Consider the following 26,623-nt stretch of genomic DNA (forward strand, 5'->3'; position numbering starts at 1 on the left):
ACCTCAGTTACACCTTATCTCAGTCTCTTTTTCCCCCCTTTCCAATTTTCAGTGCATTGTTTATAGTTGAGTATTTTCCCAGTCCAGTGATGCTATTCTTTCCAGCAAAGCTACCGGCTGCTTGAACTGGACCGTTAACAGATGGCGGAGAAGGCTGGGAAAAAGAGGTCAGAGTCAAAGCTGGAGACGCAACAGCAGACTGAGTTTTGAAGTTTTCCATCACCAGCCCACTGCCAGAAGGGGAGGCTGCAGACGCTGGTGAATCTGATCTCGAAAAGCGACCTGAGAGAGTATCCAAACCCGGTGAAACTGGGGCAGGACTAGCCCGTCCTTTCTGAGGACTCTCCGTTTCTGTAGCTGAGCTTGCAGGAGACTCACCACTGATGATTCTTTCTCCTTTGGCCACTGTATCAATTTCATTCTTCAGGATCATCTCGACATACTCCAGATTGAGCCGGTGTACGGTTTGAATTCTGTTACCCAAAATAGCCAAAGTATCTCTGAGTGCCTTTGTAGCCAGACCCGGAGCATTTTCGATCTCACTTGAGCTAAGAGCCAATTGAGACAAGTCTTTCAATCTTTTTTCCATCACTCTGATACTCTCAAACACATCACTCAGAATGATAACACTTTCCTTTGATTTTTCGCCTGCATTCGATTGGGAGCCAATCAAATCATCCAATGCACTCACCTGTCTCGCCAAGGACTCTACTATCAGCCTGGCATCAATACGTGAAGCCATGGGTTCAATGGGATTCTTCTCTGTGACCACGGATTCCTGTCTGGGCTGATCTCCAGACTTGTCGGATTTGATGAGACCAAAGAGAGAGGAGAAGTTCAAGTTCACTGACGGGCTGCGCGCTTTTGTGACTTGGTCGGAGACGATATTGGATGGAACATTAACACCTGACAGAGAACTAGCCAGCTGGTTCTCATCAACCGCACTGCCTGACCCATTGCTTACGTAGCTTGAAAGCTGGAGAATGGCGGTCTCCTCATGAGACTCTATGTTCTCCAATGACTGAACATACGATGAAGCCCGTGTTTCCATCAAACTTTGAGTCTCCAACATCTCTTTGTTGATTACGCGATGTTTCTGTTTCAAGGCAGTCAATCTCTCTTCCAAAGAGGCTATCTCACTTTTTGTCTCATTGCTTTGCTGAAGTAGATGTCCGTACTTAGCTCCCTCCACGCTATCTGGAGACCTGATGCCGTTGATCTTAGACAAAAGCCTCTGTTTGCGTTCCTCCCATCTTTCAAATGTAGACAATAGTTTCATCCTGTTGGACCTTTCCCTGTTGTAAATCTCCAGCATGGCCTGTTGTGTCTCAGAAATGTCTTTGATGATAGCAAACATCTTCAGCCTCACACGGGAGACCTTGTTGCTTCCTCTGGCAAGAAGTCGGCTGTGTTCGAGGAGTAGTTCTTCAAGATTGTTGAGCAGCAATGCCTCCTGAGTTTTTAAGAAATGCAAGGGATCCTCGCCAAGGTTGAATGAAGGGATTGTTGGGGGAGTTATCACTAAGGGTGCAATTGACTCAACCAATGAGTCCCTCACTGCAGTTGGTGTAGACTTCGAACCAGAGGAAGAAGACCTACCCATACTAGCACCAAAACTAGCAGACATATTACCCATATTAAGGGACTCGGCGATCATAGACATATCAGCCCAAGGTCCTTCTTGCTGCAGATGCGGCGTCTGAAACCGACTGCGGTCGAAGGTGTCTATCCCTGAAAAGAACTTGTCGCGATACCCTTCTTCCAAAGAGGGACCCATTTCGTATGACGATTGGGTATGGAAATTATCGTCAATGGGGTCGTTTTGTCGTATCAGGAACTCGCTTGGATCGTGAGCCTGTTCTTCCAGCTCTTGTTCTGACTCTGATCTTGACTGATGTTCCGATAGCGGAAAATGTGGCTCACTTGGCGGTTCATCTGATGGCAAATAGTTTCCCATTGAAGTAGGCAAACCTTTTGAAGTTGAACCGTCGTCCTCGTTTGTTACAGTCTGTGGAGATGGAGATGAAGCTGGGGCTATATAGTCCGAACAAGTTAGTAACTGGTGGCTGGTAAGTGGAGAGTACAAAACGGTGACTTACCATTAAGTTGGCTGATCTTGTTTCGACTTGCAAACGAAGATTCAAAGCGTGGTCTGCTATCCTCAACCATCCTTTGATGAAAAAAAATGCTTGTGAATATGGTGTCTTGTTAAATGGTTGAGATCTCACGTTGAAACAGGTCTCCCCCAAGATTGATAAGGAATGCCTATTCGCCAACACACGCCACAGTGGTGCGGCTCAAATGTGTCAAATTCAATATTTTTTTAGTTACAACACCTACATCATAGATGACAATAAAATTAAAAAGCTTTTGAATATACGCTAATGATCTGCCTTTGGGGCATTTGGTAGATCCTTAAGGGCCAACCGGATACTTTCGACACCCTTCAGCAGATCCTCCTTCGAGATCACCAAAGGAGGGGCCAATCTAATGATGTGATCGTGTGTTGGTTTAGCCAGAACACCGTGATCCTTCATCAGCAAGCAAAGTTCCCAGGCAGTTCTGCCATTTGTCTTGGTGTGGTCGATCACAATCGCACTCAACAGCCCCTTCCCTCTGACCTCAGAAATGATTCCATTGGACTCGGCCTGCAGTTTCACAAGTTCAGCCTTGAGAAAAGCACCATATTCCTCGGCTCTTTCCACCAGCCTTTCTTCCTCAATGACCTCCAAGGCTGCAATTGCCACACGACATGCCAGTGGGTTACCACCGTATGTGGATCCGTGGGAGCCTGGCTCTAAAGTGAGCATGATCTCGCGAGAAGAGAGAACAGCAGAAACTGGCATCACACCACCAGATATGGCCTTTCCAAGCAAAACTATATCAGGCTTCACTCCAGCATAATGTTCGTAGCACAGCATTTTACCGGTTCTCGCGATTCCGGTCTGGATCTCGTCACAGATCAGCAAGACGTTATGTTCTTTGCAGAGCTCAGAAACTCTCTCAAAGTATCCAGCTGGGGGGACAACAATTCCAGCTTCTCCCTGGATGGGCTCCAACAGAATTGCAGCAATCTTATCACCGGCATTTTTGAATGCGAGCTCAACGTCTTCGATAACACCGTACCTTAGCAAAGAACCCTTTGGAGCACCTGGAATTTCAGGCCCAACACCGTGCAGATACGGACCAAAGTTGACGGTAGCATCTGGATCCGTAGACATGGAAATGATTCCCAGAGTGCGGCCATGGAAGTTATCCTTAGCAGAAAGAATGATGGCCTCGTTAGCGGGAATTCCCTTCTTGACATAACCCCACCTTCTGGCAAGCTTAAGACCCGTCTCAACAGCCTCAGCACCCGTGTTCATGGGCAGAACCATTTCGTAGTTGAAGTACTCGGTGATGTATTTGGCAAACACTCCAAAAACATCTGACGAGAACGCACGCGAGCACAGGGTCAAGTTCTGGGCCTGTTCAACAAGTGCCTGGACGATTTTTGGATGGCAATGTCCCTGGTTGACTGCGGAGTATGCCGAAAGAAAATCCAGATATTCGTTCCCTTCTGGATCCCACACATGGGCTCCTTCAGCCTTGTGGAATACCACTGGCAGTGGGTGGTAGTTGTGTGCGGAGTACTTAGACTCGTATTCCTGAGCGGTGGCCGACGATATGTTAAATTGTGGGGAAACCATTGTGTATTAAGGAAAAACCGACATGTATAGCAAATGTTGCTAGGAAGTAAGAACAACGACAACTAACGCCCTTTATATACTCCCACACTTTTCTCTTCCCCGGCCCATTCTGAGACTCACAATGCGCTAACAGCAGGCTTTGGCGATGCCTGCGACCGCTATGCGCAGTTGTTAGCGATGGAGCACGTGACTGGGTGCGACACGCCGCGATGCCAGCGCAGTCTGCAGATGCAGCAGCAGCAGCAGCAGATGCAGAAGATAAGGGAAATGCATCAAGGATGAATTAGTGTTGAATTATGAAAACATAACGCTTTTCTCCAATACGTCTCAATTTCTACTACTCTTCGGTATGTCCTCCTCATCATCATCGAGTCGCTCAGAGACATCCAAGGCCGCCAACCTTCTAGCTCTTTCGTACTCACTCTCGCCTGCGACTGCCCGATGAGCCAGTCCTCCCTCTTCGCTGGAATCATCGTCTTCGTCTTCGTCATCGTCAGTGGTACCTTCATAGCTGTCACTCTCCTCTTCCGAGGATACTTGCCGGCTCTCAGGAACAGTTAAGAAGCCCGTGAGTTTTTTCTCGAGCTCTTTGTCGTTTGGTATACCATCGCCTTCTTGATTGGAGGCATCCGGTATGAACATGTTGTTAGTCGCTTCCGCGTGCTCAACATCTTTTTCAGCCTTGGGCCTGAAACCAACAAATGTCAAAGCACGATTTCTCAGTCCACCAGTGCTGTTTGAACGAGGCCTGGGCTTCATTGGAGAATCATCTCCTCCTGAATGGGTATTAATACGGTACCTTCTGATGATTTCACCCTCACCGTCTTCGATGATAATTTGGTTGTCTATCCTGTAACCAAAGTACTTGGTCTGTTTTCCTGTAGATGTTGAGGGTTTTGTCATGTCAATTTTGTTTTGCGAACCAGACTTAGTCTTTCCGGAGACCAGCTTCTTCATTCCCATTAGCTTCTCACGCTTCTTTGGCTCTTCGTGTGAAGGTGCCCGAGAGAGACGAGTCATATGCTTCTCCAAAGAAGCAAATGAATGAATGCTCGGACTGCTTTCTCTCTTACGCAGATCATTAACACGGCTCGATGAGGGCTGGGAATTACTCTCATCCCTTTCAGAGTCCTCAGACAATTCGCTCATTATCTCTCCGTGTTGATCTTCAATAACGAGCTCATTGCCTTCATCGTATCCCATAGTAGGAATTCTGACATCTCCATCCTCGTCATATTCCACGTCTTGCTCATTGTATTGTATCTTTGGACGTGCAGTTTCCGAAGAAGCAGATGCAGATTCCTCCTTATTAAAAGTCTCAGATTTGGGTGACTCCACTTCTATCTGAGGCACTTGTACGTCCATGGCACTCTCCCTGTTTCTCTGTAGCTGGCGCAAGTCCAAACTCTCAGTGACAGGCCTTTCACGATGTTCAGCATATTTCTCGCCCCTATGCTTCAAGCCCCTCTTCTTCCGTCTTCTGCGCATACCACCAGCGGGCCTAGCAGGGACACCGCTTGTCTCGATGGTGGGTGCAGAACTTAAGCGACCAGCAAGCCCATTTTCTGCTGAATTCTGTAGGGTTGGCTCAGATGTTGCCATAGTGTCTATCCTGTGCAATGACATCGAACGGCCAGTGGAGTCCAGCTTTGGAAGACGTGATACCCATCCCTGGTGTGATCCCTCGGTGTGGGTCATCGTCAACGTGAAGGTCATGCTCTGGAGGTGCCTTCCCAGGGTCAGCACGGCAACAGAGGAGCCATGAACAACAATTGAGATGATTACTAGGAAAGAAACAATTGGCCAGAGAACCTCCAGCAGTTGGTAGTACTTGGTACCGATACCAGGTAGCGTTTTAAGTGGTCCTCTCTTTCCTGTTTCGTCATCTTCTAGTTCGGATTTCGCAAGAATAACAGCATATACGGCACCAACTCCAATTGGGCCAAAATGGCCACAGAAAAGAGCTTCTTTCCAGTTTTTCACATCTGGTGTCAAAGGCTTTAGTGCCAACACGGCAGGAATGCGTCGCAAAAAGATCACCACAATGGCGAGTAAAACAAGCCTCCAGTCATCCAATCCCAAAGACCCATCATTGTACTTTTCCCACGGAACAATGGCTCCGAAGTAAACAAAATAAGCAAGATTGAGCAGCAGATCAATCACAGTGGACACATGTGACTCTTCCGTCTTTTGTGCAAACCAGCCGTCCCATGCGAACGCAGTTCCAGCGGCAAAGGACACCAAAAGGTCATCAACGCCAAGAATGGAACCGAAACCAGCACACACAAATGACAAAACAACGTAGAATGCCAGAAAAGATTCTCTATCAATCAAATCCTTACTTTCAGCAAACCTAATTGCATGCCGCCCAACCCAACCAATGAAAGCACCAATGACACAACCAAGGATACATTCGTACAGAATGGTAACACAAATCCAGTCCTTGATAATCTCACCGGCATGTCCAGAATGAATTATGAGGTTCATCGCCAGATAGATGAAGGGAAAAGCCATTCCATCGTTGCATCCCGACTCGGCTGACAAAATGTTTCTGAGATGACCTGGGACACGCTTTGCAAATTTTCCCTTACCTACAACCGCAGCTGCCAAAACAGGATCCGTAGCGGTCACACAAGAGGCCACGAGCAAAGACTCAGAGAAGTTAAGGCCTGGGATGAGAATCCAAACAAAAAGACCAACCATCAGCCAGCCAACTGTCATCACAGGAACCAGAAAGACAAATACAGACACCCAATGTTTGAGCATGTATTTTTTCGGCAATTCAACTGCCACTGCGAAAATCTGGATAATCAACACCATTCGGGAGATTTCCAGCGTTATGTAATCGGAGTTCCCCCATGTGGTTGGTGCGAACCAGTTCAAACAATGGGGGCCAACAATAAGACCAAAGATAGACGCCACTGTGGCCTCACCAACGTAGAGTTTCTCTTTGATAAACAAGGAGCATAGCGAAAAACATGTTGAAAAAACACCAACACAAGCATACGCCACGTGTGCTTTGTCGACCTAAAAGAATACATTTGTTAGCATGCCGTATTAGACTAAATGTGATATCCCCTCCAAAATATGCCAACTTACGTTCAAATGTTCCCAGACCGCCATTGTAAAGCTAATGAGAAAGCTTCATGTAAAACTTGACCTTTTAATCTGTTTCAGCGTAAACTATAGAGAGAAGAATAGTCAACGAAACAGTAAGAAAAGCCAAGGGCCCGCCTGCTTGGCCTTTGTTACTGCCTTTTAATCTAAGGGTCAAATAAGAGCGTGCAAACTCCGATCTTACATCAGGGTTCCTTATCTTTACCCTCGGAGGGTTTTTAGGTTTGATTGTTCGGGATCTCATTAAGGGGTTAAAATTTTAGCGTAAAAGGAGTTATTCTGTTGTTCTAGATATTTATTTGCGAAGATTTACATAGATTAAAAACGTTTTTGCGATGTTTTTGCATGCTTTTTGGTTGAGAGCCCACTCCCAATAGGTTTTTGAACTCTTTTTTCCTTCTTCCTTGGCTTATTATGCCAAGAGCAACAGCGGATTGCCAAGTATAACTGAGCCATATTAGACGATTGGGAAGATTCAGACTCTTGGTTCTGAATCTAAGATTGCACGTACTCTCTGGGAAAGTTCTTTGATATACCGGTCCTGTTGCTTGAAATCGTCCAGAGAAGCCTCCAATTCCAGCAGATACTCAATATTGGGTCCACTTGGCCCCACACTAGAGGCTATAATACTGGCAGTTTCCTGTAAATCTTCAGGTCCGACAAAAGATTCGTTGCTAACTGTTCCAATATACACCATAGAGTTGATCATTGGATGACCAATGGCATTTTTGTCCAGATGTGCTATTGCATCTAACAATTCGACATCGCCAGACTGGTCTTCGCTCAGCACCATGTTGAAGTTCACAGTATGTATGGAATATCCGTCCTGTTCGCGCACATCCAAATAATCTCCCACTTCTCTTGCAAACTCGGCCGGTATGTAATATATGCAGCCCCAAATTTTGAGGTCTTTTTCGGAGGCTTCGTGAATGCTCTTGGATGAGAGTTCGTATTCCAGGGCATCACTGTGAAACCTGGAATTTTTCACCACATCCTCCAAAGTCACCAGAGTCACCACGCGGCCTGGGGACTCAGGCGTACCACGGTGGTCCGAGGAACTTTGCCAGAACCTCCTTATAAAGCCATGGATATACCCTTTGATGCGGTACTTTGCGTGTGGGGGAGGCTTGAAAATTAACGAACCGTAACCCAAAACCCACAGCGGCTGATCACACTGGTCTTGCTTGGTTTTCTCACCCAACTGGTCCACGACATGTTTTATGATGTCAGCCTTCGTTTCATCTCTATCCTGGTAGATTGTCTCAATTTCTATCGTCATCTGCAAATTTACCGCCCGTTAAGCCCAGTTCTATTATTACAAAAAGAACATCACACTTGGGACTTCTGATTACAAAAGAGAATTGATCACGTGACAAAATCTAATCATGAATGTCGTTCTTTCGAGGATTACACTACGGTGAGCCGCATCTTGTGTGACATCACTCAATGCAACTAATAAGTAGAGACCAAAACATATCCTACACGAATTTTTAACGGGATATAACGAAGAAATGTTCCGTTATTCGACTTCTCATTATAAGTAGAACTCTTTAGTTCGATCCCAGTCTCTGACCCTTGCCCTTGAAGGCTGGCTTTTCAAATGGGTTCTTGAGGAATCCAGAAGAGGAGGCAGCAGAGGCAGGGCTAGTAGCAGGCACAGTTCCCGAATTTATCACATGGTAGCCATGTCTAGGAGCCTGTGTGTAGTTGACACCAATGAGTCTCGTAACCAGCGACTTCAGCCACATCGGAGCGGGCAGATCTCCAGTCGCGTAGAACCATTGGCTATTGACGGAGCTCAGTGTACCCACCCTATTTGGATGCACATTAGTGTCTGCACCTTGCATGCTAAGCAGCATACCCGCCAATGGACCGAACGATTTGGTCTCAAGACAATTGTATATGTATCCTGCAAACATGCCCGCAACGTGAACCAATGCTGACTTTTTGCCATCCAATATAAGCCTGAATCCAATAGAGACAGCAGGCAGCAACGAGGCCTTCATGCTCATAAAGTAGAAGTTCACCAGGGAGTTGTAATTTGCCAAAGACCATGTCAAGGTGATAGAAGAAAGCAAAGCTCCAGACAGCGAGTAGACCTTCATCCAAGAAGTTGCCAGAAGTATGATCGGTATCACGATCATGAAATAGTATATGTAATCAGGTAAGCGGTATTTGAACTTGTTTTCCTCCAGGCCCCTGCTGAAAGAATACAGCATGTATATCTCCATCATTCCCTGCATCGGCTGAGGGTGGGGGACCAGAAACCCCGTGAAAAGTCTCCAAATTTGCCATTTCTCCAAAATAAAAGTCCAGACGATCACTATATGTGAAACGTCGACGATTCCAAGAGCTGTGAGTCCCGAAGTCGCTAGAGACCCCAGAGTGATCACACGTGTCACCGGGGGGATGGAGGCTACGAACCTGACGTGGTTAGTACATAAACGAACCTGATAACAGATTAAAGCACGTACTGTTTTAATTCTGACATGAATAACCAATAGTCTTTCGGATTGAACAAGAGTTACCCTATATTCAACAGGCTTATTGTTGAGAGTAGTCACCAAAGGGGCTCTGACTACTACTCCTATAGCCCTCAATGAGCATCGGTAGTGTATGGTATCAAGAAATACGAATTATGACTCTAATTCAGTTGCTACCAGCCGACATAAACACTCAATATCGCTGAAAAAATCTTGCTTCTTTGAAATACACTGTAGATTTGTAACAGCAGATTATCCAAGGGAATCATGTTTTGGAATTTTTCTGCCGTAGCCCACTCCAAATGGTTCATTCGCTCTTATCGTCCCGATCTCAATATCGTGCCGGGTGCATTTTCCCGATGAGGAAACTGCAAGGAATCTTGGAAAATGTTCAATCTTTGCGCATTAGTTCACTGTCTTCTTATAGATCCATAACTGTTTTTCGATTCCTTGTATTTTTAAGACTGGAGAGCTTCTGGTCTCTGGTCTGAACCCACTGGATGACAAACAACGCTACAGTCTCCAATGTTTTGGGTACCATAGGCACTGTTCTATGGTGCATCCAGTTATCGCCGCAAATCTACACTAACTGGAAGAGGAAAGATACCACCGGTTTGCCTCCGATTTTTATGTTTCTATGGGCCGCCTCGGGTATCCCGTTCTCAATATACTTCACCATGAAAAATTCATACATACCTATGCAAGTGCAGCCGCAAATGTTCACGTTGCTGTGTACGATTACGTGGGCCCAGTGTCTGTACTATCCTCCTTGCAGTTGCCCCAGGAAGAGGGTTATGATATATGTGGGTAGTTTCTTGCTGATTTCTTTGGGAATGGAGTTTGGATTCATATTTTGGTTGAAACCTGTTTATCGTCATGGAACGCATTGGCCCTCACTGGTTTTTGGAATTTTGGCCTCCATAGTGCTGGCTGCTGGGTTGCTCCCACCTTATTTCGAGCTTGCAAAGAGAAAGGGCCGAGTGGTTGGGATAAACTTCTTTTTTCTATCAATGGATTGCTCTGGCGCGGTTTTCTCCATGTGCAGTGTTTTGGTGGGAACAATTGATGTCATGGGAATGGTACTGTATGCCGTCATCATAGTCATGGAGGTGGGCATATTCATTAGTCATTCAATTTGGTATGTACGATTTAGAGTCCTCAAAAAGGGAGAGGACATAGAAGGAGATCCAGAAACGGGTGCTATAGACAAAATTTCATCAGATATTACGGGGAACTTGGTCACTGCCAATTCCAATGAGACTAAGCAATCACCCGTTGAACGGAAGGGCTTCGAGTCATTATGAATATCAGTCATGCAAATTTATTTGGTTTATATATCAACATGTTTTTTAATTGGTCATTAGTTCATTTTCTATATGTACTTCTTCCGGGCGTTATCAATTTCCTTCAAGTTGGGCCAGTCCCATTCGCGTAGTACTGAGTAATTAGCCTCCATTCTTCCCACAAACTTGTCCATTGTGCTGTCAAACTTGGGAATTGCTAAATATTTGTCTTTTGACTTGAGATGCTTCATCTCTAGTTCACTTCTGACGGTTCCGTCATGATACCTCTCTTCTCTTCTTTGGTAGGCCATGACGAAATTGTACAGTTCCGTAGAGTCATTCAAGTGAGCCAGAAGACAGGCCAACAGCGAGCGAGTGGGAACAATTCTCGTGTCAACCCACCATTGAAGAATATCGTTAAGCCAGCTTTGAGAGTTGTACTTGCTCAATAATCTGATATACAGCACCCAGGTCCGGCTATTTTGTACAGTGGATTGCGCCTTTGGACCGTGGCTGGAGCTCATGAAGTTGATCACGTTTTGAAATTCTTCAATGGCAACGTCAATGGCGTATCTGTCTCCCCATTTCATCTCTTTCTCTTGAAATTTGGGTAGTTCATCAGCCCTGTAGACGGCCAGTAAAAGAGACCATACAAACTTCTCTGGGTGGGATAACTCCATGTACCTCTCCAAAGCAGTTTCGGGATTCAATAGGGCCTCGTAGTAGAGGTGAACGGAAATGGTAGACCGGTCTTTTTGCTCAAGATGAACGTACAAGTACCTTGCCAGATCGACTGCAGATTGAAATCCCGGAACTTCAAAGTGGGTCAGAGAAGCAGCATCTTTCAAGTCTTTCAGTACGGTGAATACTCCTTGCACCGGCTCAGCATTGTTCCTCCTGGATCGCAGCAGACCGTAAGAGTAGAGCTTTTTGATGTAAGAAAGGGCAATGTCAGGACTGGTTTCGAATCCCAAAGCAACTGTCTGTTTCAATAGGGTGTTTTTTCTTGGGATATTGTCAATGGCATACAAAGCATGTTTCAGCAGCTCGTGATCGAGTTGGGCTGGATTTTGCACCAAATATGATTCCCACGCAAGAATAGCTCTACGCTCCGTCAAAATTCCGAGCTGGTCCATCTTGGACAGTACTCTTCCATAAAAATCGGGGAATATTGAAATAATCCTCTGTTTGAGCGGAATAGCTTTTTCCAACACCTTCTTGAGCTCTTCGGGTGTATTGCAGCATACGAGCTCCACCAGGATGAACCGTATCTCTATGAGTAAGCGAGTCTGCCAGTCCAGGCCCTGATGATGGATAACACGCTTTTTATTCACATGTTCGAATTCTGGCAAGCTAAAACTCTCCAGTTTCCACAAATCAAAGTTGTCCTTGGCCATTGAGATCAGAGACCTCGTCTCTGTACTATTTGTTAGAGACATGCTATAAGCCAATCCCAAAAGACCATTCACATCCAATATATCCTTAGCATTTGCACCATCGCTAAACTCAATTGCAAACTTGGCCACAAGAGCTTGAGCCTTCTGGATTGTAGCATGGTAGTTTGGGTCTCTTGAGGTCAACTTTTGCAAAGAGGAGATGTACCATATCACCTCGTTCATTTGGGATATGACTAAACTCGTTGAGTCTGCATTCAAATCCTTGACAGTAACTTCTTTGAGGTATTTTCTTAGAGAAGGGATCAGTTGTGGTATATCATATTGCATGCAATTTTGGATGAGACTGTGCAGGATTGGAGGAACAGTATATTGTTGCAGCATATTCTGATCAGTGGAAACTACTCTTTTGGAGTTCCGTTTGAACTCAACCAACCACCTGGGAAAATCCTGGCAATCTGGAGCTCGTAACAATACATCATGGGTGATGAAATCTGGCACCTTCGATTGACACTTTCGAAGGGCTTGTAGAGCATCACCCAGGTCAGCCGCAGTCACGGCGTTGAACCAATGAGGAAACTCGTTGGGATTTATGTCAAGTCCAGTATCTTTGAGAACAGACCGCATTTTTAAGAATTTCCGCAAAAGCACATTCAACTGGTGCTTGTTCAGCGTCTTCAATCCTATCACAGAAGAGAGCGATTTGATCTGATGTGGTATTTCTTCATCTGCAACCTCGAGATCTCGATGTTTGCTAAACCGCAATGAATACACACAAACAGAAAATAGTAGACTCGCTACTGCTTTTCCAATTTGGCCTTGTGATGCTGGAACAAACTGGAACTCACAATCTTTATGGCATTGACTATACCCTGCCAGTCTCTGGCTTAGCTCTAGTAAAGCATTCTGCAATGTCAGTGGATAACTCATGTTTTCTCTAGTTCTTTTCACCTGCCGTGGTACTCCGACTCTTTCACTTTTCCTATCTCGTTGCACAAATGCTTTAGCCCATACTGGCAGTTTCCTGTGACCTGCAACAAGTCTTACGCTCTTGTCTGTACCTCTCGGCACGGTGCTGGCTCGTCGTATGAATGGGGCCACTCCTGTCCTTCTAGGTTGGCTTATCAAAGCCACAATACCTAGCATGCTACCTCCAATTTGAATATTTCATGGACTATGCTGTATAGTTTATTCAGCGAAATTGTTCAGTCTCGAGCTTGATAAGAATTTGGAAGCTCCAATTAACTAGTGCGCACACGATTGAGTTTGAGACTACTCTTCAGCTCGCAGGTCAAATCTATGGCTTAAAAATGCTCTTTTGTTGTATTCAAATCAGTTATCGGCAAGGTTTGTTTGGTTTCATAACCCGGCTTTTTTCCTGTGGGTATCATAGTGTGAATTAGCACTTTTGATAAGGCCTGGAAGATTTCAAGCTGCCAATCGCAAGATACAACTGGCTTGTTCTTGTTACCCCAGCTTTGATCAAGCCATGAAGAGGCAGCTTCCAGTGGCGTATCGAGATTTGCTTCGGGACGCCATAAGAGAAAATGAGATCTCTAGCCGATCTGCGGGTGAAGGCAGTTTGAAAAGAAGGAAAAAACACACAAAAAGTGAGAGTGCCACTGATGACCACTACGAAGGCGATAACTCTGCGCCATCGTTCTCTAATGACGAGTCCAACTCTGATGTTGTGGAGACATCGCCAGTGTTGTATATTGATGATAAGAAATCATTGAACGTGATGTTTCGTGAAATCGGGCGGGAGGATCCGACTGTGCCGAGTGGTCCATCAGTGGAGCTAGTCAGTGGAGAGACTTCGGAGCCTGAGGACGACTTTGATGATGATGATTTTGAGGATATTGATCTGGAAGGTTTTGGAGATTCATCCCGTGTGGAAGAGAAGTCAAAATCGCACCCTTATGACTTTTCTGAAGAGACTGATAGCAACGAGCTAACAGTCAAGCTCAACCCTAGGGAATCGGAAGAGACTGTACAAAAGCGCAAAAAGAGCGCAAAGACCACGATTTCAACCGAAGAAAGGAATATCAGAATATTTATTCATACTGCGTATCTGGTGTGCATGACTGTTCATGGGTCCATCAGAAATAAATGGTGCAACAGCCCAAACATCCAGCGTGGACTCAGGAAAGGATTGTCTCTTAGTATCATGCAAGAGATCGAAGACTACAGAAGGCCTGCTCCTCCAAACCCAAACAGGCCACTAGAAGTGCAGTTGAAGACGCGAAGGTTTCTAGATATTCTCAGGCACTTGATGGAACACTGGAGACGAACATTCAAAATCATACAGAAGTCTCATCTCAAAAAGAGACTGTGGAGTGAAATATCTACTCCAGGAAAATGCGATAGGGTCTCTTTCAAAAAGTTCAACAAGCAGTTGCTCAAAACACATCGCGGTTCCAGAGATGTCTCTGCTCAAGGCTTCGTTGCGCTGCTGAGATCGCTAGGATTTCAGGCTAGACTCGTGTTTTCCCTACAGCCGCCTGATTTCACAATAACTTCTGCCATTGAGACAATCGAGTCTAAACGTGCAAAGTCAGAGTCCACCTCAGATGTGGCAGCATCCACTGCTAAACCAGTCAAACGGAAGCCACTGACTTCTGCCGAAAGGCTGCTTGAATCGCTCCGAACGGGTAAGCCAATAACGGCACTTTCAAATCATACATCGGAGAACAGAGATCTAAGCGATTATCCAGTATTCTGGTCAGAGGTATGGAATCAGCATTCCAAGAAGTGGGTCTCATTAGACCCTGTTGTTCTGAGAACCATAGAAGTGATAAGTGGGCCTACAAAGTTTGAGCCACCGTTATCGGACAGTCGCAATAATGCATTTTACGTTGTAGGTTATGACGGCAAAGGTGGTGTTCGCGATATCACTAGGCGGTACACAGTTTCATTTAATGCGAAGACGAGAAAGAAACGAATCACAAGAACGCCACAAGGAAATTCTTGGTGGAAGAAAGTACTACTTTCCGTTTGCTCTTCTACAAGAAGATTCAAAGATTCTTTGGACAATCTTGAGGACGAGGAGTTTTCCAAGAGGTCTGCCCATGAAGGCATGCCTAATAATGTTCAGGATTTCAGAAACCACCCAATATATGTTCTTGAAGAGCATCTCAGAGCGAACGAGGTTCTTCAACCAAAGATCAGTTGCGGAACGCTCAGGAAGAAAGGTACGAATAAAGCTGTTCCTGTTTATAGAAGATCGAACTTGAAAATTGTTAGATCTGCCAAAGCTTGGTACATGAGAGGAAGAATGCTGAAGACAGGGCAACGACCCCTGGTAATCAGGGAGGCTCCTCCAAAGAAAAAAAGCAACAGAAATGAGGACAATTTTGTGCTTTCCGAAGAAGACGAAGAAGACACAGATTTGAGGCTATATTCTGAGGATCAAACAGAGTTGTATGTTCCTCCTCCCGTGGTTGATTGCCAAGTTCCCAAAAACGCATATGGAAACATTGATCTGTATACGTCTTCGATGTTGCCGGAGGGTGGAGTATACGTGGGCTCCAAACATGCCATGAAAGCTGCTAAAATTATTGGAGTTGACTTTGCAGCAGCCGTTATAGGCTTTGATTTCACCGGAGGAAAAGGTGGTGTTGCGAAGACTCAAGGTATTGTGGTGGCCAAAGAGTATGCGGAAGCTGTAAACCTTACCGTTGAGCAATTGGAATATGAAGAAGAGCTAGCCAAGAGGCAGCGTGCTGAGCAGCTTGCGTTGAGAGGCTGGAAGGTGTTTCTCACAAGACTTCGCATTATGGATAGGCTTAACGAGGAGCACGGGAGTTTGGAAGACAAAGAACGAGAAGAGCACAAGCATGATAGCGAAAGTGATAACGAACTCGGTGTTTTCGGTGGTGGTTTTGTTCCAGAGTCGCGCAAACGACCAGCTGGCTATGAAGATTCTGTTGAGGAAGATGAAGCACCATACAGAGATGATCAAGGTGAAGATATCTACGGGGATTTTGCTGAAACAAATGGCGGGTTCTTCGGTGGAGATGATGGCGATGAGTCCGGGCAAGAAGTCGGTGGATTCATGGAAAATGAGGAACTGCAAGAAGAAAAACCAGACTTGAGTGAATTTGAGGTCGATGATGGAAAGTCACCAGATCGGTCAGACGACATCGGTGGAGGTTTCTCAGTAGATGAAGTGGCTCCTGCCAAAGAGGAGCCACCAGCTTCGACTAAACCTTGTTCATTCAGTTACAACCGTTCGTTATCTTCATCATCAAGTGATTATGATGATGTCTCCGAAAGTGTCTCTGTGAATCGAGAAGTCAACATTATCGATGATCCCAGAAACTACACGTTCATCAGCGATGGAGAGTCAGATTCCCGCGTACCTCCGAAAAAGCACTATTTGTCCCACGGTCGTTCCAAAAATTCGCCTATTGAAATCTCAGATTCATCTGGTGGGCCGGTCTCACATGATATGATTAGTTCCGGCAGTGAAAATGAGCATGATGTTGAAGAGGATGCAGGTCATGAAGAACCTTTTTCCGATGATGGATATGAATTTGAATATAGTGATTGAAAGAAGATTCACGCCCAGTTTGGTCTTTCTCTCATGATAATAATGTAATTTCAACGCTTCTGTAGCCGTCTTCTTTTCTCTGCTTCGTGCTGTTCTAACAATCTTCTTTCCTTCTCATCTTCGATCCTACCAGCTCTGGTGGTGCGCTCTTCTTCGTCCAAAACTTCCGCCCCTGTGGCTTCCATATCGTCAGAGTCGTCATCGTAGTCCTGGTAATCTCTCTTGCGTCCCCTGTTGAAGATGCTCCAGATCTCGTCTCTGTCGTAACCACCAGCCTCTTTGTAGGTCTCCTCTTCGTCGTACACCACGAATTCGTCGTCATCTTCATCTTCATCTTCATCATCATATCTGCTGTTTTTCAGAGGAACGCTTGGATGGAGTGACGATTTCTTCTTTTGTTGGAGCTTCTTGGAGAGTTGCTCAGACGGCCTCGCAAAGGGAGCCGGTCCCTGTAATTTCTGATCTTGAACAACTGGTTTGGGAATTGGTTTTATGGCGGTCTTGGATGGAGGTCTTGATGCAGGCTTCATTGCAGATTTCAATGGAGATATTGGTGGTGAGTTCACGAATCCAGTTGAGGTCCTCTCTTTCTTCTTGTCGTGAGGATCTGGACTCACACTTTTGAATGGTGTGGCCATGGCCAGTTTCTGTGAGTCCACCTTGCTCGCTTTCTTCATGAGTTCGTTGAATTTTAGTTTTTTGATTGGGGGCTTTTCCTTCCTTATTGGAATATTCGGCTGGACAACGGTCTTTCTTTCGTACGCTGCACCGACTGGTTTCTTTGGTGGGATACTTCTGGACTGAATGTTCCTAGTAACGCCTGCCTTACCCGCCATTCTGCTCTCCATTAGCTTCCGTTCTTTTTCTTCTTTCTCACGCCTTCTCGCATTCTTCAGCCGCTCAACTGCCGGATCTACACCAGGTGTTGTGAGGCTATGTGTCTTGTTCAGCGGCGGGCTCGACATTGAAGTGGCTCGCTTGGTCTGTCCCTGGGCATTGGACGAACCCCTAACAACCGTCCTAGCCCTCCCCGATCCAACAGCTTTCTGCTGGCCATCAGACACTTGGGCCTGTTTTTCCTTTTTTATCTGCGACAGGAGAGAGGCAAAACTCATTAGACGGGGAAATGGGATCGATCTGGGGTACAACTAGGGGAGAAAGTTAACGTGAGCCTCAGCCGTTGAAAATATGAGCCTTCCACTCAAAAAGGCTGAAGATATAGGGCGAATAAAAGTATTCTACTAAAACCTAGAAAATAACCAATAATGTGCTTTTATTTCATGAGTCAGAGTTGCCCAATTAAAGCGTTTTCCTGAACCTCGTTATTAAATGTACTAATCGCTATCGCAAAGTGGCCAGCACTGTCTAGGCAGAACCGCCCAACTCGTATACCTTGACAACCTTGGGGGAACTTCGTTAAGAGCATCCATCGACTTAAACAATCAGATATCTGATTGGGATATGGATCAGCTTGATGGCGTAGCCCACCAAACCCATCATCAAGAAACCAACACCAACGGCTCTAACAATCTTCCAGTACTCTTTCTGGGATGGCTTGGTGCATTTTGCAACAAACTGCACACCGCTTTTGACAAACTCCACTGGCACCTCAGTGATTCCTTCAATTCCTTCAGCCATTTTGTACGTGATATGTATTAGGACAATGCGACGAGAAGAGTGGTTGTATAGACAATACCACCTCATTCAAAAGTGCCGTCGACGAATCTCCAGATCTGGATTGGTTTGTGCACGACAAGATTCTGGTTATCTGATCGATAAGAGGGCCGTGCTTAACAAGACAATTGTTTTTTATGAGGTAGAAGAACCAGAACATTGGTTTTTATTCTATTAATTCAGGTTGGAAAAACCAGTACTAATCTTGTGGGTACGTTCACAAGTGGGGAACTCCCAGACTAGTAAACAGCATGTTCAACACACTGAAAAGACCCTCTCCAAGGACCAAGCCAGAACTGAAGATGATCATTTGGACCTTCGCACTGTGCGATCCGCCGCTCCTTTTTTCCCAGAAATAGGAGACGAATCCGCCAATGAATCTAGCTAGTGTGAAGGAAGGCGTGTTGTAGATACCTATTCCAACAGCCACTCCACTGGGCAAAAACTTGAGATAGCGGTGGTACTTGTTAGTATCGGGCACGAGGTTCTTGAGAAGTGATATTATGGCAAATACCACCCCAAAGAACACGGCAAATTGCAAAGCGTGAGGAGGTAGTCCTTTTCCAGTGACCAGTCTGGCACAGTCTATCCAGATCACCGCAGTCGGCACTCGGAACACTTTCCCCGGGATTTCGTACAGGGAGTTGTACACTCTATACATAACCGCAGAAAGAACCACCGAGTACGTTGTCCCTACCATTTGGGCAACAAATTGTGCTTTTGGACTGGCTCCCAAAAGATGACCAGTTTTGAGGTCTTGCATCAAATCACCAGCCTGTTGAGCTCCAGCCTCAGCAATACCTCCAGCAACCAGGTTGATCAACACAGATCCTGGATGATCTCTCGGTATGATCACTGCAAACAAAAGCTGGGATAATTTGCCGATACCACTGACAGGATTCAGATCGGTCTCGCCCAAGGCTCTCACCCCAAGGATGGAAAAAAAGAGCGCAAGGATGATGGCAGAGAAAATAGCATACACCGGTAGGATTGCGCCAAAGACCATTTTCATGGCAACAACACAGAGCACAGAGGAGCCTATCATTCCCAAAATGGCAGAGTTATTGGAGACCAGATGTCTGGGATCAAGATCCCCAAATTGGACTTTCGATGGTTTTTTTGTAACAGATCCAGCTCCAAGTTCGCCATGGAACGTTGCATTTGCTGGTTCTTCATCTGATGAGTTCTGTTGGTCTGGGACCAGCAGTGTCTGTTCGTGACGAAACTCCTGCTCAGGTTTTAGCTCTTCGTCATTCCTCTTTACCAGTGAAATAATAGATCTGGTGGTAACCACCAGAAAGGAAATTATGGAATCAGAGATCATTACTGCCAGAGAGATCCACAGAATCCAACCCTGCGAACCAGTCTTCCAATCATCAGTAGAGCCCGGTGCCCATCCCAGATATTTCACTGCGGGGGACAGAATGCCCCAACCTAACACAGCTCCAAACAACATGTATGATGTGGTGTATATTCCCATAATCATACCTTGGCCTATGTATGCTGGAGAAGGTTGGAAGTCCCACAGGTAGTTCTTAGAAAGGTAGGAGCCGAACACAGGAAGCATTCTCAGGGCCGGTATGAAGTAGACGAAGACCGTGTAGGTTGACGATATGCTGAATGCTGTTAATAGATTTTTCATGTTTGATCTGTAGTGCTCATGCCGATCAATATCGCACAGAGTCTGCGACTCTACTACCGTGACATCGTCAGGTGTCTCGGTAGAATCAGTGTTAGAGCCCGAACTGCCCAAAGTCCTGTTAGGATCTTCTTCCGCAAGAACTACTTCTTCAGCATCTTCAAAGAGATCAGTGTTGTGAAACACTGAGATCAAAGTGGCTGTGGCGGACCCACTGGGAAAAGGCAGTTTCTCCTTCACTATGACCTGCTTCCTGAGAGGTATGGCAAAGTACACACCAAAAAATGCCAGGCCCAGCCCCCAAACTATTAGTTTCCAGAATTGGCTCATATCCAGACCACCCAAAATTCCACTTTCCTCGGTTGTCATGAATTTTTCAAGCGCGGGTAAGATCCCGACGAACCCATAGGCCAGTGGTCCCGTGCCTGTAGCAACGGCAACACTTTGAACGTACACATTCTCCACGTCCGTGAACTTATAGGAAAGTTTTGATTGCAAGGATTTGAAGACAGCAAACCCCAGCAAAGCAGAAGGCAGCGACATCATAGAGACCCAGCCTGTTTGCATACCGAACTGGAAGTTGGATATCAGTACCACCGAGCCGATGATGAGGCCTGCTATTGTGGATCGCAGAGTCACTTGCGGCAATTCCGCCTTTTCTGTCCTCGTGAGCGTTTCACGGTCAAGCCTTGTGATCGTCATCAAGATTTATATATTTCTGATGTGAATATGTGAGAAGAAAGGGTCCAACTATGGTGGATTAACTTCGTGCTCCAGCTGTTGTCTGGGCTGAAAAATATGCTCTGCCCTCTTCTCGATGCTAGCCAATGCTACTGCAAACGAGTTGGAATAAATAAAACGGCAAAAAAACACTCCAAGGTCCAGTTGTAGTTGCTGTTGAAAAGTCTTTCAATTTCTCCAACGTTGGTGATCAAACGCGGAAGACTGGAAACTTGGCCCAAAATCTTTTCTCCCAGCTTTTTGTCATCAATCCCTCATCGCCACACCTTCTTATCATAGGCCCGTAGATAAGGGTCTGGGGTGTGGGCCTTGCTTGCTTTAGCGCCTCGTGCTAGGCACGAAAAATTCATTTTGATAGTCTGATTATTTTACCCTTCAGTTTATGCTTCAAAGTTATCATGTTCATTATATTTGTTACATTATCCGAATAATATGTACTTCAGGATATCACTGAGTGTTATCACGCTCAACAACTTGCCCTCACTGTCCACCACAAACAGTCTGTGCAACCTTGACTTTCTAATCGTGTCTATGATCGTGCTGAGTCTGTCATCCAAAGTGCACGTGTAGACACCCTCGAAGTCCTCGGGCCTTCTCATGAGGGCCTCGCCCACGGATAGAGACAGGTCCGTGTACATGCCACCCTTGATGAGTGCCAGCACATCCACTGCTTCGTATACGTTGATCAGCTTGTCATTCTCGTCCATGATTGGCACAGAAGAGACAGACTTGAGCGTCAGAAGATGGATCACGTCGATCACCGGTGTGTCCAGTGTGACCTTAGAGATCTCAGTGGTACCCATGTTCAGGCTCCTCAATGGTTTGTTCAACATCCTCACCTCCTTGCAATTCAACGCCACAAATTTGAGGATTCTGTACTGAGTCAAAACCGACACAACAATCTCTCTGTGGGTGTTTTCGTCCTCATCAATGAGCGGAATTCTCCGTGCTCTTGACTCAATCATTTTGACACATGCTTCATACAAGGGTCTTAGTGGGTTGATTGCCACAGTCTCAATCGGCTCGGCCCCAATTGCCTTCTCTACATCACGCAATCCATTCAGTGTCAACTTCTCAACAAGCTCGAACTTGTCGGGAAACTGGAAATAGTACTGTATCACATTGATGAAATCCGACGAGGTAAGCAATCCTGCGAATCTCGAGGTTTTGCTATTCCACAATGGAGCCGAGACAATCGAGTTCTGGAGAAGAATATTCAGCGACTTCTTCACAAGTAGCGAGGTGTCAAAAACGATCAACCTGTATGAAACGGGCAACACGTCAAAAGACGTCTTGCTCTCTAGGAAGTTGCGGATGGCCAACAGCCCAAGCTGTTGGTCCCTTTCTAACTGCTCAGGTGACAGATTGGGTATCATCATTGACACACAATTATGAAGATGATCGGATCTGATTAAAGGACGTTGGTCTGGTTGGATGTATCCAAGACGTGGAATGATGACATCTCCATCCAACACTCTCCAGGGTGTCCTGCGAAACTCTGCCATTCTACATCCGGGTCTACAACGGGCAGTGCCATGCTGACGGTTACCCGGACGAAGGCCTCTAGGTATAAAAGGACCGACTGCCGCCTTTCCTTTCTACATTTTCTCTTTTGAAACCAGATCTCTTTGCCTTTTGGCTTAGATCAAGTGTAGTATCTGTTCTTTTCAGTGTAACAACTGAAACGCCACGGTATCATCCGTGGCATTTATTAAATTTGTTACTTTACTTTTTGGACTTGAATTCATGGTTGGATTGGGTTTCACGCTTGGGCTTGCTCAAGTGTCCCAGTTCTTCCGCTTTGTGTCGTTGCCCTTACACTTTTGGCTTCTGACGCAGTTCTCCCTTTTAAATCCAACTCTGGGTTTTTAGTTATCACCGGCGATGTCGCGGGTCTTGTCTAAAAGCGTTGAATTTGGTTTTTTTAGGTAATTATAACCAGTTGTGTTTTACTCAGCTAGTAATAGAACTCTTTTTTTCGGTAATTCATATTAAGAAATCGAAGTTTTTTTTTTGAATACCCTTTAGCCTTCACACGCCCCCTAAACATATCGTATTTGCAGAATGCAGTAATGCGGAGACTACCTTGATTTAACAAGGTACTTTGATTTAGCCCACGGTTGAAGGTTTAGGAAATGGCTTGAATATGTCCAGTATACCGGATACAGATAATGGCGGCGACCTATTTCCGCCTATCGCAAGATACCGCCACCTCAACCCATCAGACGTTTCCAACGGTAACGGCTCCCTCACAGAAATAGACTCTGTCTCTGATTCAGAAAAGTTTTCAGAGGAAATTTCAATAACAACGCAGTATATGGGACACTTTATTAGAGAATTTGCGAACCGTGATGTTTTGTTGGAGGAACTGGAACACCCCAAAGATCGCTACTTCTTCACCAAACTATACGGACGGTCCGTTGATGCACAGAAGGCCTCTACGGACTTTGAACTCTACGATGAGGAAACCAAACTGGAAAATACTCTAAGAGCCAAAAGCAGGCGAATCTTAGATTCTCAAGAGCCCACAAATATCACATACCATCTGGGTGACTTAAACGCTTTGGAAGACTACGTCTCGCCGCATCTGATCACCACTAATGGGGACCAGCAGCCACAGAGGTCGCATTTCAGTTGGTTCTCTCATTTCAAAAGACGCAGGCCAAATTTGGTTAAGGATGAATCTTCGGCGGCTTTTACTATTCCGCATTCGTCTCAAACAAACTTTTTGGATGAGTTGCGACCACCACATCCTCATGAAACATCTACTCAAAACACACTCCAAAGGAAACTCAGCCCCAGACATGTGAACTCGATTGCACTTGGAGCCACGTATGCTATCGGTGCTTTTTTGAATAGTGGAAAGGCGTTGTCTATAGCCGGTCCACTGGGGTGTCTTCTTGGGTTCGCCATATCAGGCTCCATAGTGATAGCAACCATGTTGTCATTCTCTGAAATGGTCACTTTGATCCCCGTTGCAGACGGAATCTCTGGTATTTGTTCGAGGTACATTGGAGATATTTGGGGATTTTCTATTGGTGTGTGTTATTATATTTCATTTGCCCTGTGTGTCCCAGCAGAGATCATTGCTGGTTCTATCCTTCTCAGCTACTATCCGTGGTTGAAGATTCCGGATGAATCAACGGCCGGTTGGATCACGCTGCTTCTTGTTCTGTGTCTGGGCATAAATCTTTTAGATGTGCGCGTTTATGGCGAGTACGAGTTCTGGGGAAACCTCATAAAAAATCTCTTCATTCTGACTATGTTCATCATCTTCATCGTTGTCAACAGAGGCGGATTTGGTAATGAGACCCTGGGATTTAGGTATTGGACACCTTCGGCTTCTTACTCCGAGATTGGGATTACTTTTGGTCTGTTCAGACCCACGTTTGATCTTTCAGATGACGGAACAGGGGCTCTGGGTGGAATCGGAGGCGCTACAGGAAGGTTCCTCTCGGTTGTTGTTGCCGTTCTCATCTCCGTCTATGCGTTCATGGGAACTGAAGCTCCCTGTGTTGCAGCAGGAGAGGTTATGAACCCAAGAAAGAACCTTCCCAAGTCGACCAGAGCAGTCTTCTGGAAAATAACTATTCTGTATCTGGTGACAGTGGTCCTACTCGGCGTGAACGTCTACAGCGGAGACCCACGATTGCTGCGCTATTGGTCCGGAACCAGTGCATTGGAAGACGGAATATCGAAAAACCAATTGCAAATTTTGAATGCTTTAGATCGTGGTGCTGTCTGTAATGATTCACGTCTAAGTTGGGGTGGATTTTCGAACGGAAACCAAAGTCCCTGGGTTGTGGCGGTCCAATCCGCAGGTGCTTGCTCTCTTGCAGGTGCTATTAATGGATTCATTGTCTACTTTGTGGTTTCATCTGGTGGCTCTCAGCTCTACATTGGATCTAGAACTCTATATGCCCTTGCCATCCAAGGAAAAGCCCCCAAGATCTTTACTCGGTGTAACCAGTACGGCACTCCCTATGCCGCCGTCATTTTTACCGGTGCTTTCGGTGCTTTGTCTTATATGGGTGTCAACGAAAATTCGGCTACCGTGTTCCAAAATCTTGTCAATATCGTCTCTACGGCAGGGTTGTTGGCCTACGCAGGTGTATGTGCTTCTTTCATCAGATTCCAACAGGGGTTGAAACTGAGAAATGACATCATCTCAAGAGACGACCCAGCATACCCTTACAGATCTCCACTGCAGCCTTATCTTGCCTACTACGGACTGTTTGGTTGCACGGTACTTATCCTTCTCATGGGTTTCGTCGTGTTCCTGGATGGATTTTGGAGCACTCTTGTATTTTGCACTTCCTATGGAGGGATTGTTATATTTTTACTATGTTGGATTGGATTCAAAATTGTGAAAGGTGGAAAGACCCAATCTATCGAGAAACTCGATCTGGACAGTGGTAGGAGGGAGATGGACCGAGTAGTGTGGAACTTCAAGACGGGTTTTTTGGAACGACTACCCGGCTGGTTATGACGGAACGCTGCACGGTTATTTTGGCATTATGTTTGGTGCACGACTAACAAAAAAAACTTGGGGAAGGGCATGCACCCTGGTGGTTATAGCCCGAGGAAAGGATAACCACTTCAGTTTTTTTTGCCGTTTGAATGCTTGAGGCCACCTTGTTTCCCCCTTTTTGCCCCCTGTTTTCCGAAATAGTGGTTACTGTTCTCTCTTTCTTTTGCATTTTTACGCCTCCTTAGAGCGTGCATTTATATCGGTCGCTTTTCCGCTCGTTTTTTTCCATCGTTGGGTTCATCTTCTGGGTTATCTTATTTTGACGGCAGCGGTGCAAGCAGCCTCTCACATCTCATCACATTTCCACACCTTGCACCATCATCACGTACAACTGACATAACAAAACATGGATCTCGTGAATCTAGCCACCAGAGATTCCTGTGGCACTGGAAATGACTTCAATGGGGACCACATGGGAGCCAGGATATCCGCGGTCTTCGTTATCCTGGCTACATCCTCGCTCTCAGCTTTCTTTCCGCTTCTTTCCTCCAAATACTCCACCATACGGGTGCCATCGTGGTGCTTTTTCATAGCAAAATACTTTGGTTCAGGAGTCATCGTGGCCACTGCCTTTATACATTTGTTACAACCGGCCAACGAATCCTTGTCTACCGAGTGTCTCGGAGGGGTGTTCCAGGAATACCCCATGGCTTTTGCCATATGTCTCATTACACTGTTTCTAATGTTCTTTGCTGAATTGATTGCATATCGCTGGGTCGAGGAAAAAGTTGCCAAAGCCATCGGAGTGCTTCCAATGGTTGAGAATGTTCACTCCCATTTTGGCGACCAGGACCTCTACATCAAAAACTCGGAGGAGACAGACCTCAAGAAGTTCGAGGAGTCCGCTCAAGAGGAGCACACAGACATGCATGCACACAGTCACGCCGATGCCTCCTCTACCAATCCCTACCCAGCGCACTTTGCCCATGCGGCTCACCACCAGGACCCAGAGGTGTTGGGAACCCCCGCGGCAGACCCTGGTCTTGAGACCTACTATGGTCAGCTATTGAACGTTTTTGTGCTGGAATTTGGTATTGTTTTCCATTCTATTTTCATCGGCCTCACACTGTCATGTTCAGGTGATGAGTTCGTCACTCTATACATCGTGGTTGTTTTTCACCAGGCCTTCGAGGGCCTTGGTCTTGGAACCCGGATAGCTCTTGTGGACTGGCCAAAGGCAAGAAGATGGACACCATGGATACTGGCACTGGGATATGGTCTGACTACACCTATCGCCGTTGCCATTGGCCTTGGGGTAAGAACCTCGTACCCTACCCACTCGCGGACGGCTCTCATTGTCAATGGTGTTTTCGACTCGGTTTCCGCAGGTATTCTGACCTATACGGGTCTCATAGAGCTCATGGCGCATGAGTTCTTATTTTCAGACGAGTTCAAGGGCAAGGGTGGCCTTTCTAAGATGGTCAAGGCCTATTTCGTGATGTGCACTGGCGCAGGTGTCATGGCACTTTTGGGGAAATGGGCTTAAGTACCTTTCTTTTGTATCGCAATTATTTATATAC

General features: G+C 45.9%; 14 protein-coding genes across 14 annotated transcripts; 4 read left to right on the plus strand and 10 right to left on the minus strand.

Moving 5' to 3' along the window:
• Positions 1–19: 19 nt before the first annotated feature.
• KUCA_T00000122001 (uncharacterized protein) lies at positions 20–2,169 on the minus strand (the record flags this gene model as incomplete). Its single annotated transcript, XM_022604630.1, has 2 exons — positions 20–2,034; positions 2,100–2,169. 2 exons carry the CDS (start codon positions 2,167–2,169, stop codon positions 20–22), a joined length of 2,085 nt encoding a protein of 694 aa, XP_022456179.1.
• A 212-nt stretch (positions 2,170–2,381) lies between these two features.
• Positions 2,382–3,689, minus strand: KUCA_T00000123001 (uncharacterized protein; the record flags this gene model as incomplete). The annotated part of the gene is made up of 1 exon (XM_022604631.1): positions 2,382–3,689. The coding sequence occupies one exon, from the start codon at positions 3,687–3,689 to the stop codon at positions 2,382–2,384; it is 1,308 nt and encodes a 435-aa protein (XP_022456180.1).
• Positions 3,690–4,016: 327 nt separating this feature from the next.
• On the minus strand, positions 4,017–6,812 carry KUCA_T00000124001 (uncharacterized protein; the record flags this gene model as incomplete). Its single annotated transcript, XM_022604632.1, has 2 exons — positions 4,017–6,716; positions 6,789–6,812. 2 exons carry the CDS (start codon positions 6,810–6,812, stop codon positions 4,017–4,019), a joined length of 2,724 nt encoding a protein of 907 aa, XP_022456181.1.
• A 469-nt stretch (positions 6,813–7,281) lies between these two features.
• KUCA_T00000125001 (uncharacterized protein) lies at positions 7,282–8,085 on the minus strand (the record flags this gene model as incomplete). The annotated part of the gene is made up of 1 exon (XM_022604633.1): positions 7,282–8,085. One exon carries the CDS (start codon positions 8,083–8,085, stop codon positions 7,282–7,284), a length of 804 nt encoding a protein of 267 aa, XP_022456182.1.
• A 271-nt stretch (positions 8,086–8,356) lies between these two features.
• On the minus strand, positions 8,357–9,049 carry KUCA_T00000126001 (uncharacterized protein; the record flags this gene model as incomplete). The annotated part of the gene is made up of 1 exon (XM_022604634.1): positions 8,357–9,049. The coding sequence occupies one exon, from the start codon at positions 9,047–9,049 to the stop codon at positions 8,357–8,359; it is 693 nt and encodes a 230-aa protein (XP_022456183.1).
• A 740-nt stretch (positions 9,050–9,789) lies between these two features.
• Positions 9,790–10,593, plus strand: KUCA_T00000127001 (uncharacterized protein; the record flags this gene model as incomplete). Its single annotated transcript, XM_022604635.1, has 1 exon — positions 9,790–10,593. The coding sequence occupies one exon, from the start codon at positions 9,790–9,792 to the stop codon at positions 10,591–10,593; it is 804 nt and encodes a 267-aa protein (XP_022456184.1).
• Positions 10,594–10,661: 68 nt separating this feature from the next.
• On the minus strand, positions 10,662–13,112 carry KUCA_T00000128001 (uncharacterized protein; the record flags this gene model as incomplete). The annotated part of the gene is made up of 1 exon (XM_022604636.1): positions 10,662–13,112. The coding sequence occupies one exon, from the start codon at positions 13,110–13,112 to the stop codon at positions 10,662–10,664; it is 2,451 nt and encodes an 816-aa protein (XP_022456185.1).
• Positions 13,113–13,455: 343 nt separating this feature from the next.
• On the plus strand, positions 13,456–16,518 carry KUCA_T00000129001 (uncharacterized protein; the record flags this gene model as incomplete). The annotated part of the gene is made up of 1 exon (XM_022604637.1): positions 13,456–16,518. One exon carries the CDS (start codon positions 13,456–13,458, stop codon positions 16,516–16,518), a length of 3,063 nt encoding a protein of 1,020 aa, XP_022456186.1.
• Positions 16,519–16,568: 50 nt separating this feature from the next.
• Positions 16,569–17,633, minus strand: KUCA_T00000130001 (uncharacterized protein; the record flags this gene model as incomplete). The annotated part of the gene is made up of 1 exon (XM_022604638.1): positions 16,569–17,633. The coding sequence occupies one exon, from the start codon at positions 17,631–17,633 to the stop codon at positions 16,569–16,571; it is 1,065 nt and encodes a 354-aa protein (XP_022456187.1).
• Positions 17,634–17,952: 319 nt separating this feature from the next.
• Positions 17,953–18,156, minus strand: KUCA_T00000131001 (uncharacterized protein; the record flags this gene model as incomplete). Its single annotated transcript, XM_022604639.1, has 1 exon — positions 17,953–18,156. One exon carries the CDS (start codon positions 18,154–18,156, stop codon positions 17,953–17,955), a length of 204 nt encoding a protein of 67 aa, XP_022456188.1.
• A 253-nt stretch (positions 18,157–18,409) lies between these two features.
• On the minus strand, positions 18,410–20,533 carry KUCA_T00000132001 (uncharacterized protein; the record flags this gene model as incomplete). Its single annotated transcript, XM_022604641.1, has 1 exon — positions 18,410–20,533. The coding sequence occupies one exon, from the start codon at positions 20,531–20,533 to the stop codon at positions 18,410–18,412; it is 2,124 nt and encodes a 707-aa protein (XP_022456189.1).
• A 458-nt stretch (positions 20,534–20,991) lies between these two features.
• Positions 20,992–21,951, minus strand: KUCA_T00000133001 (uncharacterized protein; the record flags this gene model as incomplete). The annotated part of the gene is made up of 1 exon (XM_022604642.1): positions 20,992–21,951. The coding sequence occupies one exon, from the start codon at positions 21,949–21,951 to the stop codon at positions 20,992–20,994; it is 960 nt and encodes a 319-aa protein (XP_022456190.1).
• Positions 21,952–22,718: 767 nt separating this feature from the next.
• KUCA_T00000134001 (uncharacterized protein) lies at positions 22,719–25,061 on the plus strand (the record flags this gene model as incomplete). Its single annotated transcript, XM_022604643.1, has 1 exon — positions 22,719–25,061. One exon carries the CDS (start codon positions 22,719–22,721, stop codon positions 25,059–25,061), a length of 2,343 nt encoding a protein of 780 aa, XP_022456191.1.
• A 388-nt stretch (positions 25,062–25,449) lies between these two features.
• Positions 25,450–26,589, plus strand: KUCA_T00000135001 (uncharacterized protein; the record flags this gene model as incomplete). The annotated part of the gene is made up of 1 exon (XM_022604644.1): positions 25,450–26,589. The coding sequence occupies one exon, from the start codon at positions 25,450–25,452 to the stop codon at positions 26,587–26,589; it is 1,140 nt and encodes a 379-aa protein (XP_022456192.1).
• Between the last annotated feature and the right edge of the window lie 34 nt (positions 26,590–26,623).

Source organism: Kuraishia capsulata, genomic scaffold (genome assembly GCF_000576695.1).
Source record: "Kuraishia capsulata CBS 1993 genomic scaffold, Kuraishia_capsulata_scaffold_1, whole genome shotgun sequence".
NCBI lineage: Eukaryota > Fungi > Ascomycota > Pichiomycetes > Pichiales > Pichiaceae > Kuraishia > Kuraishia capsulata.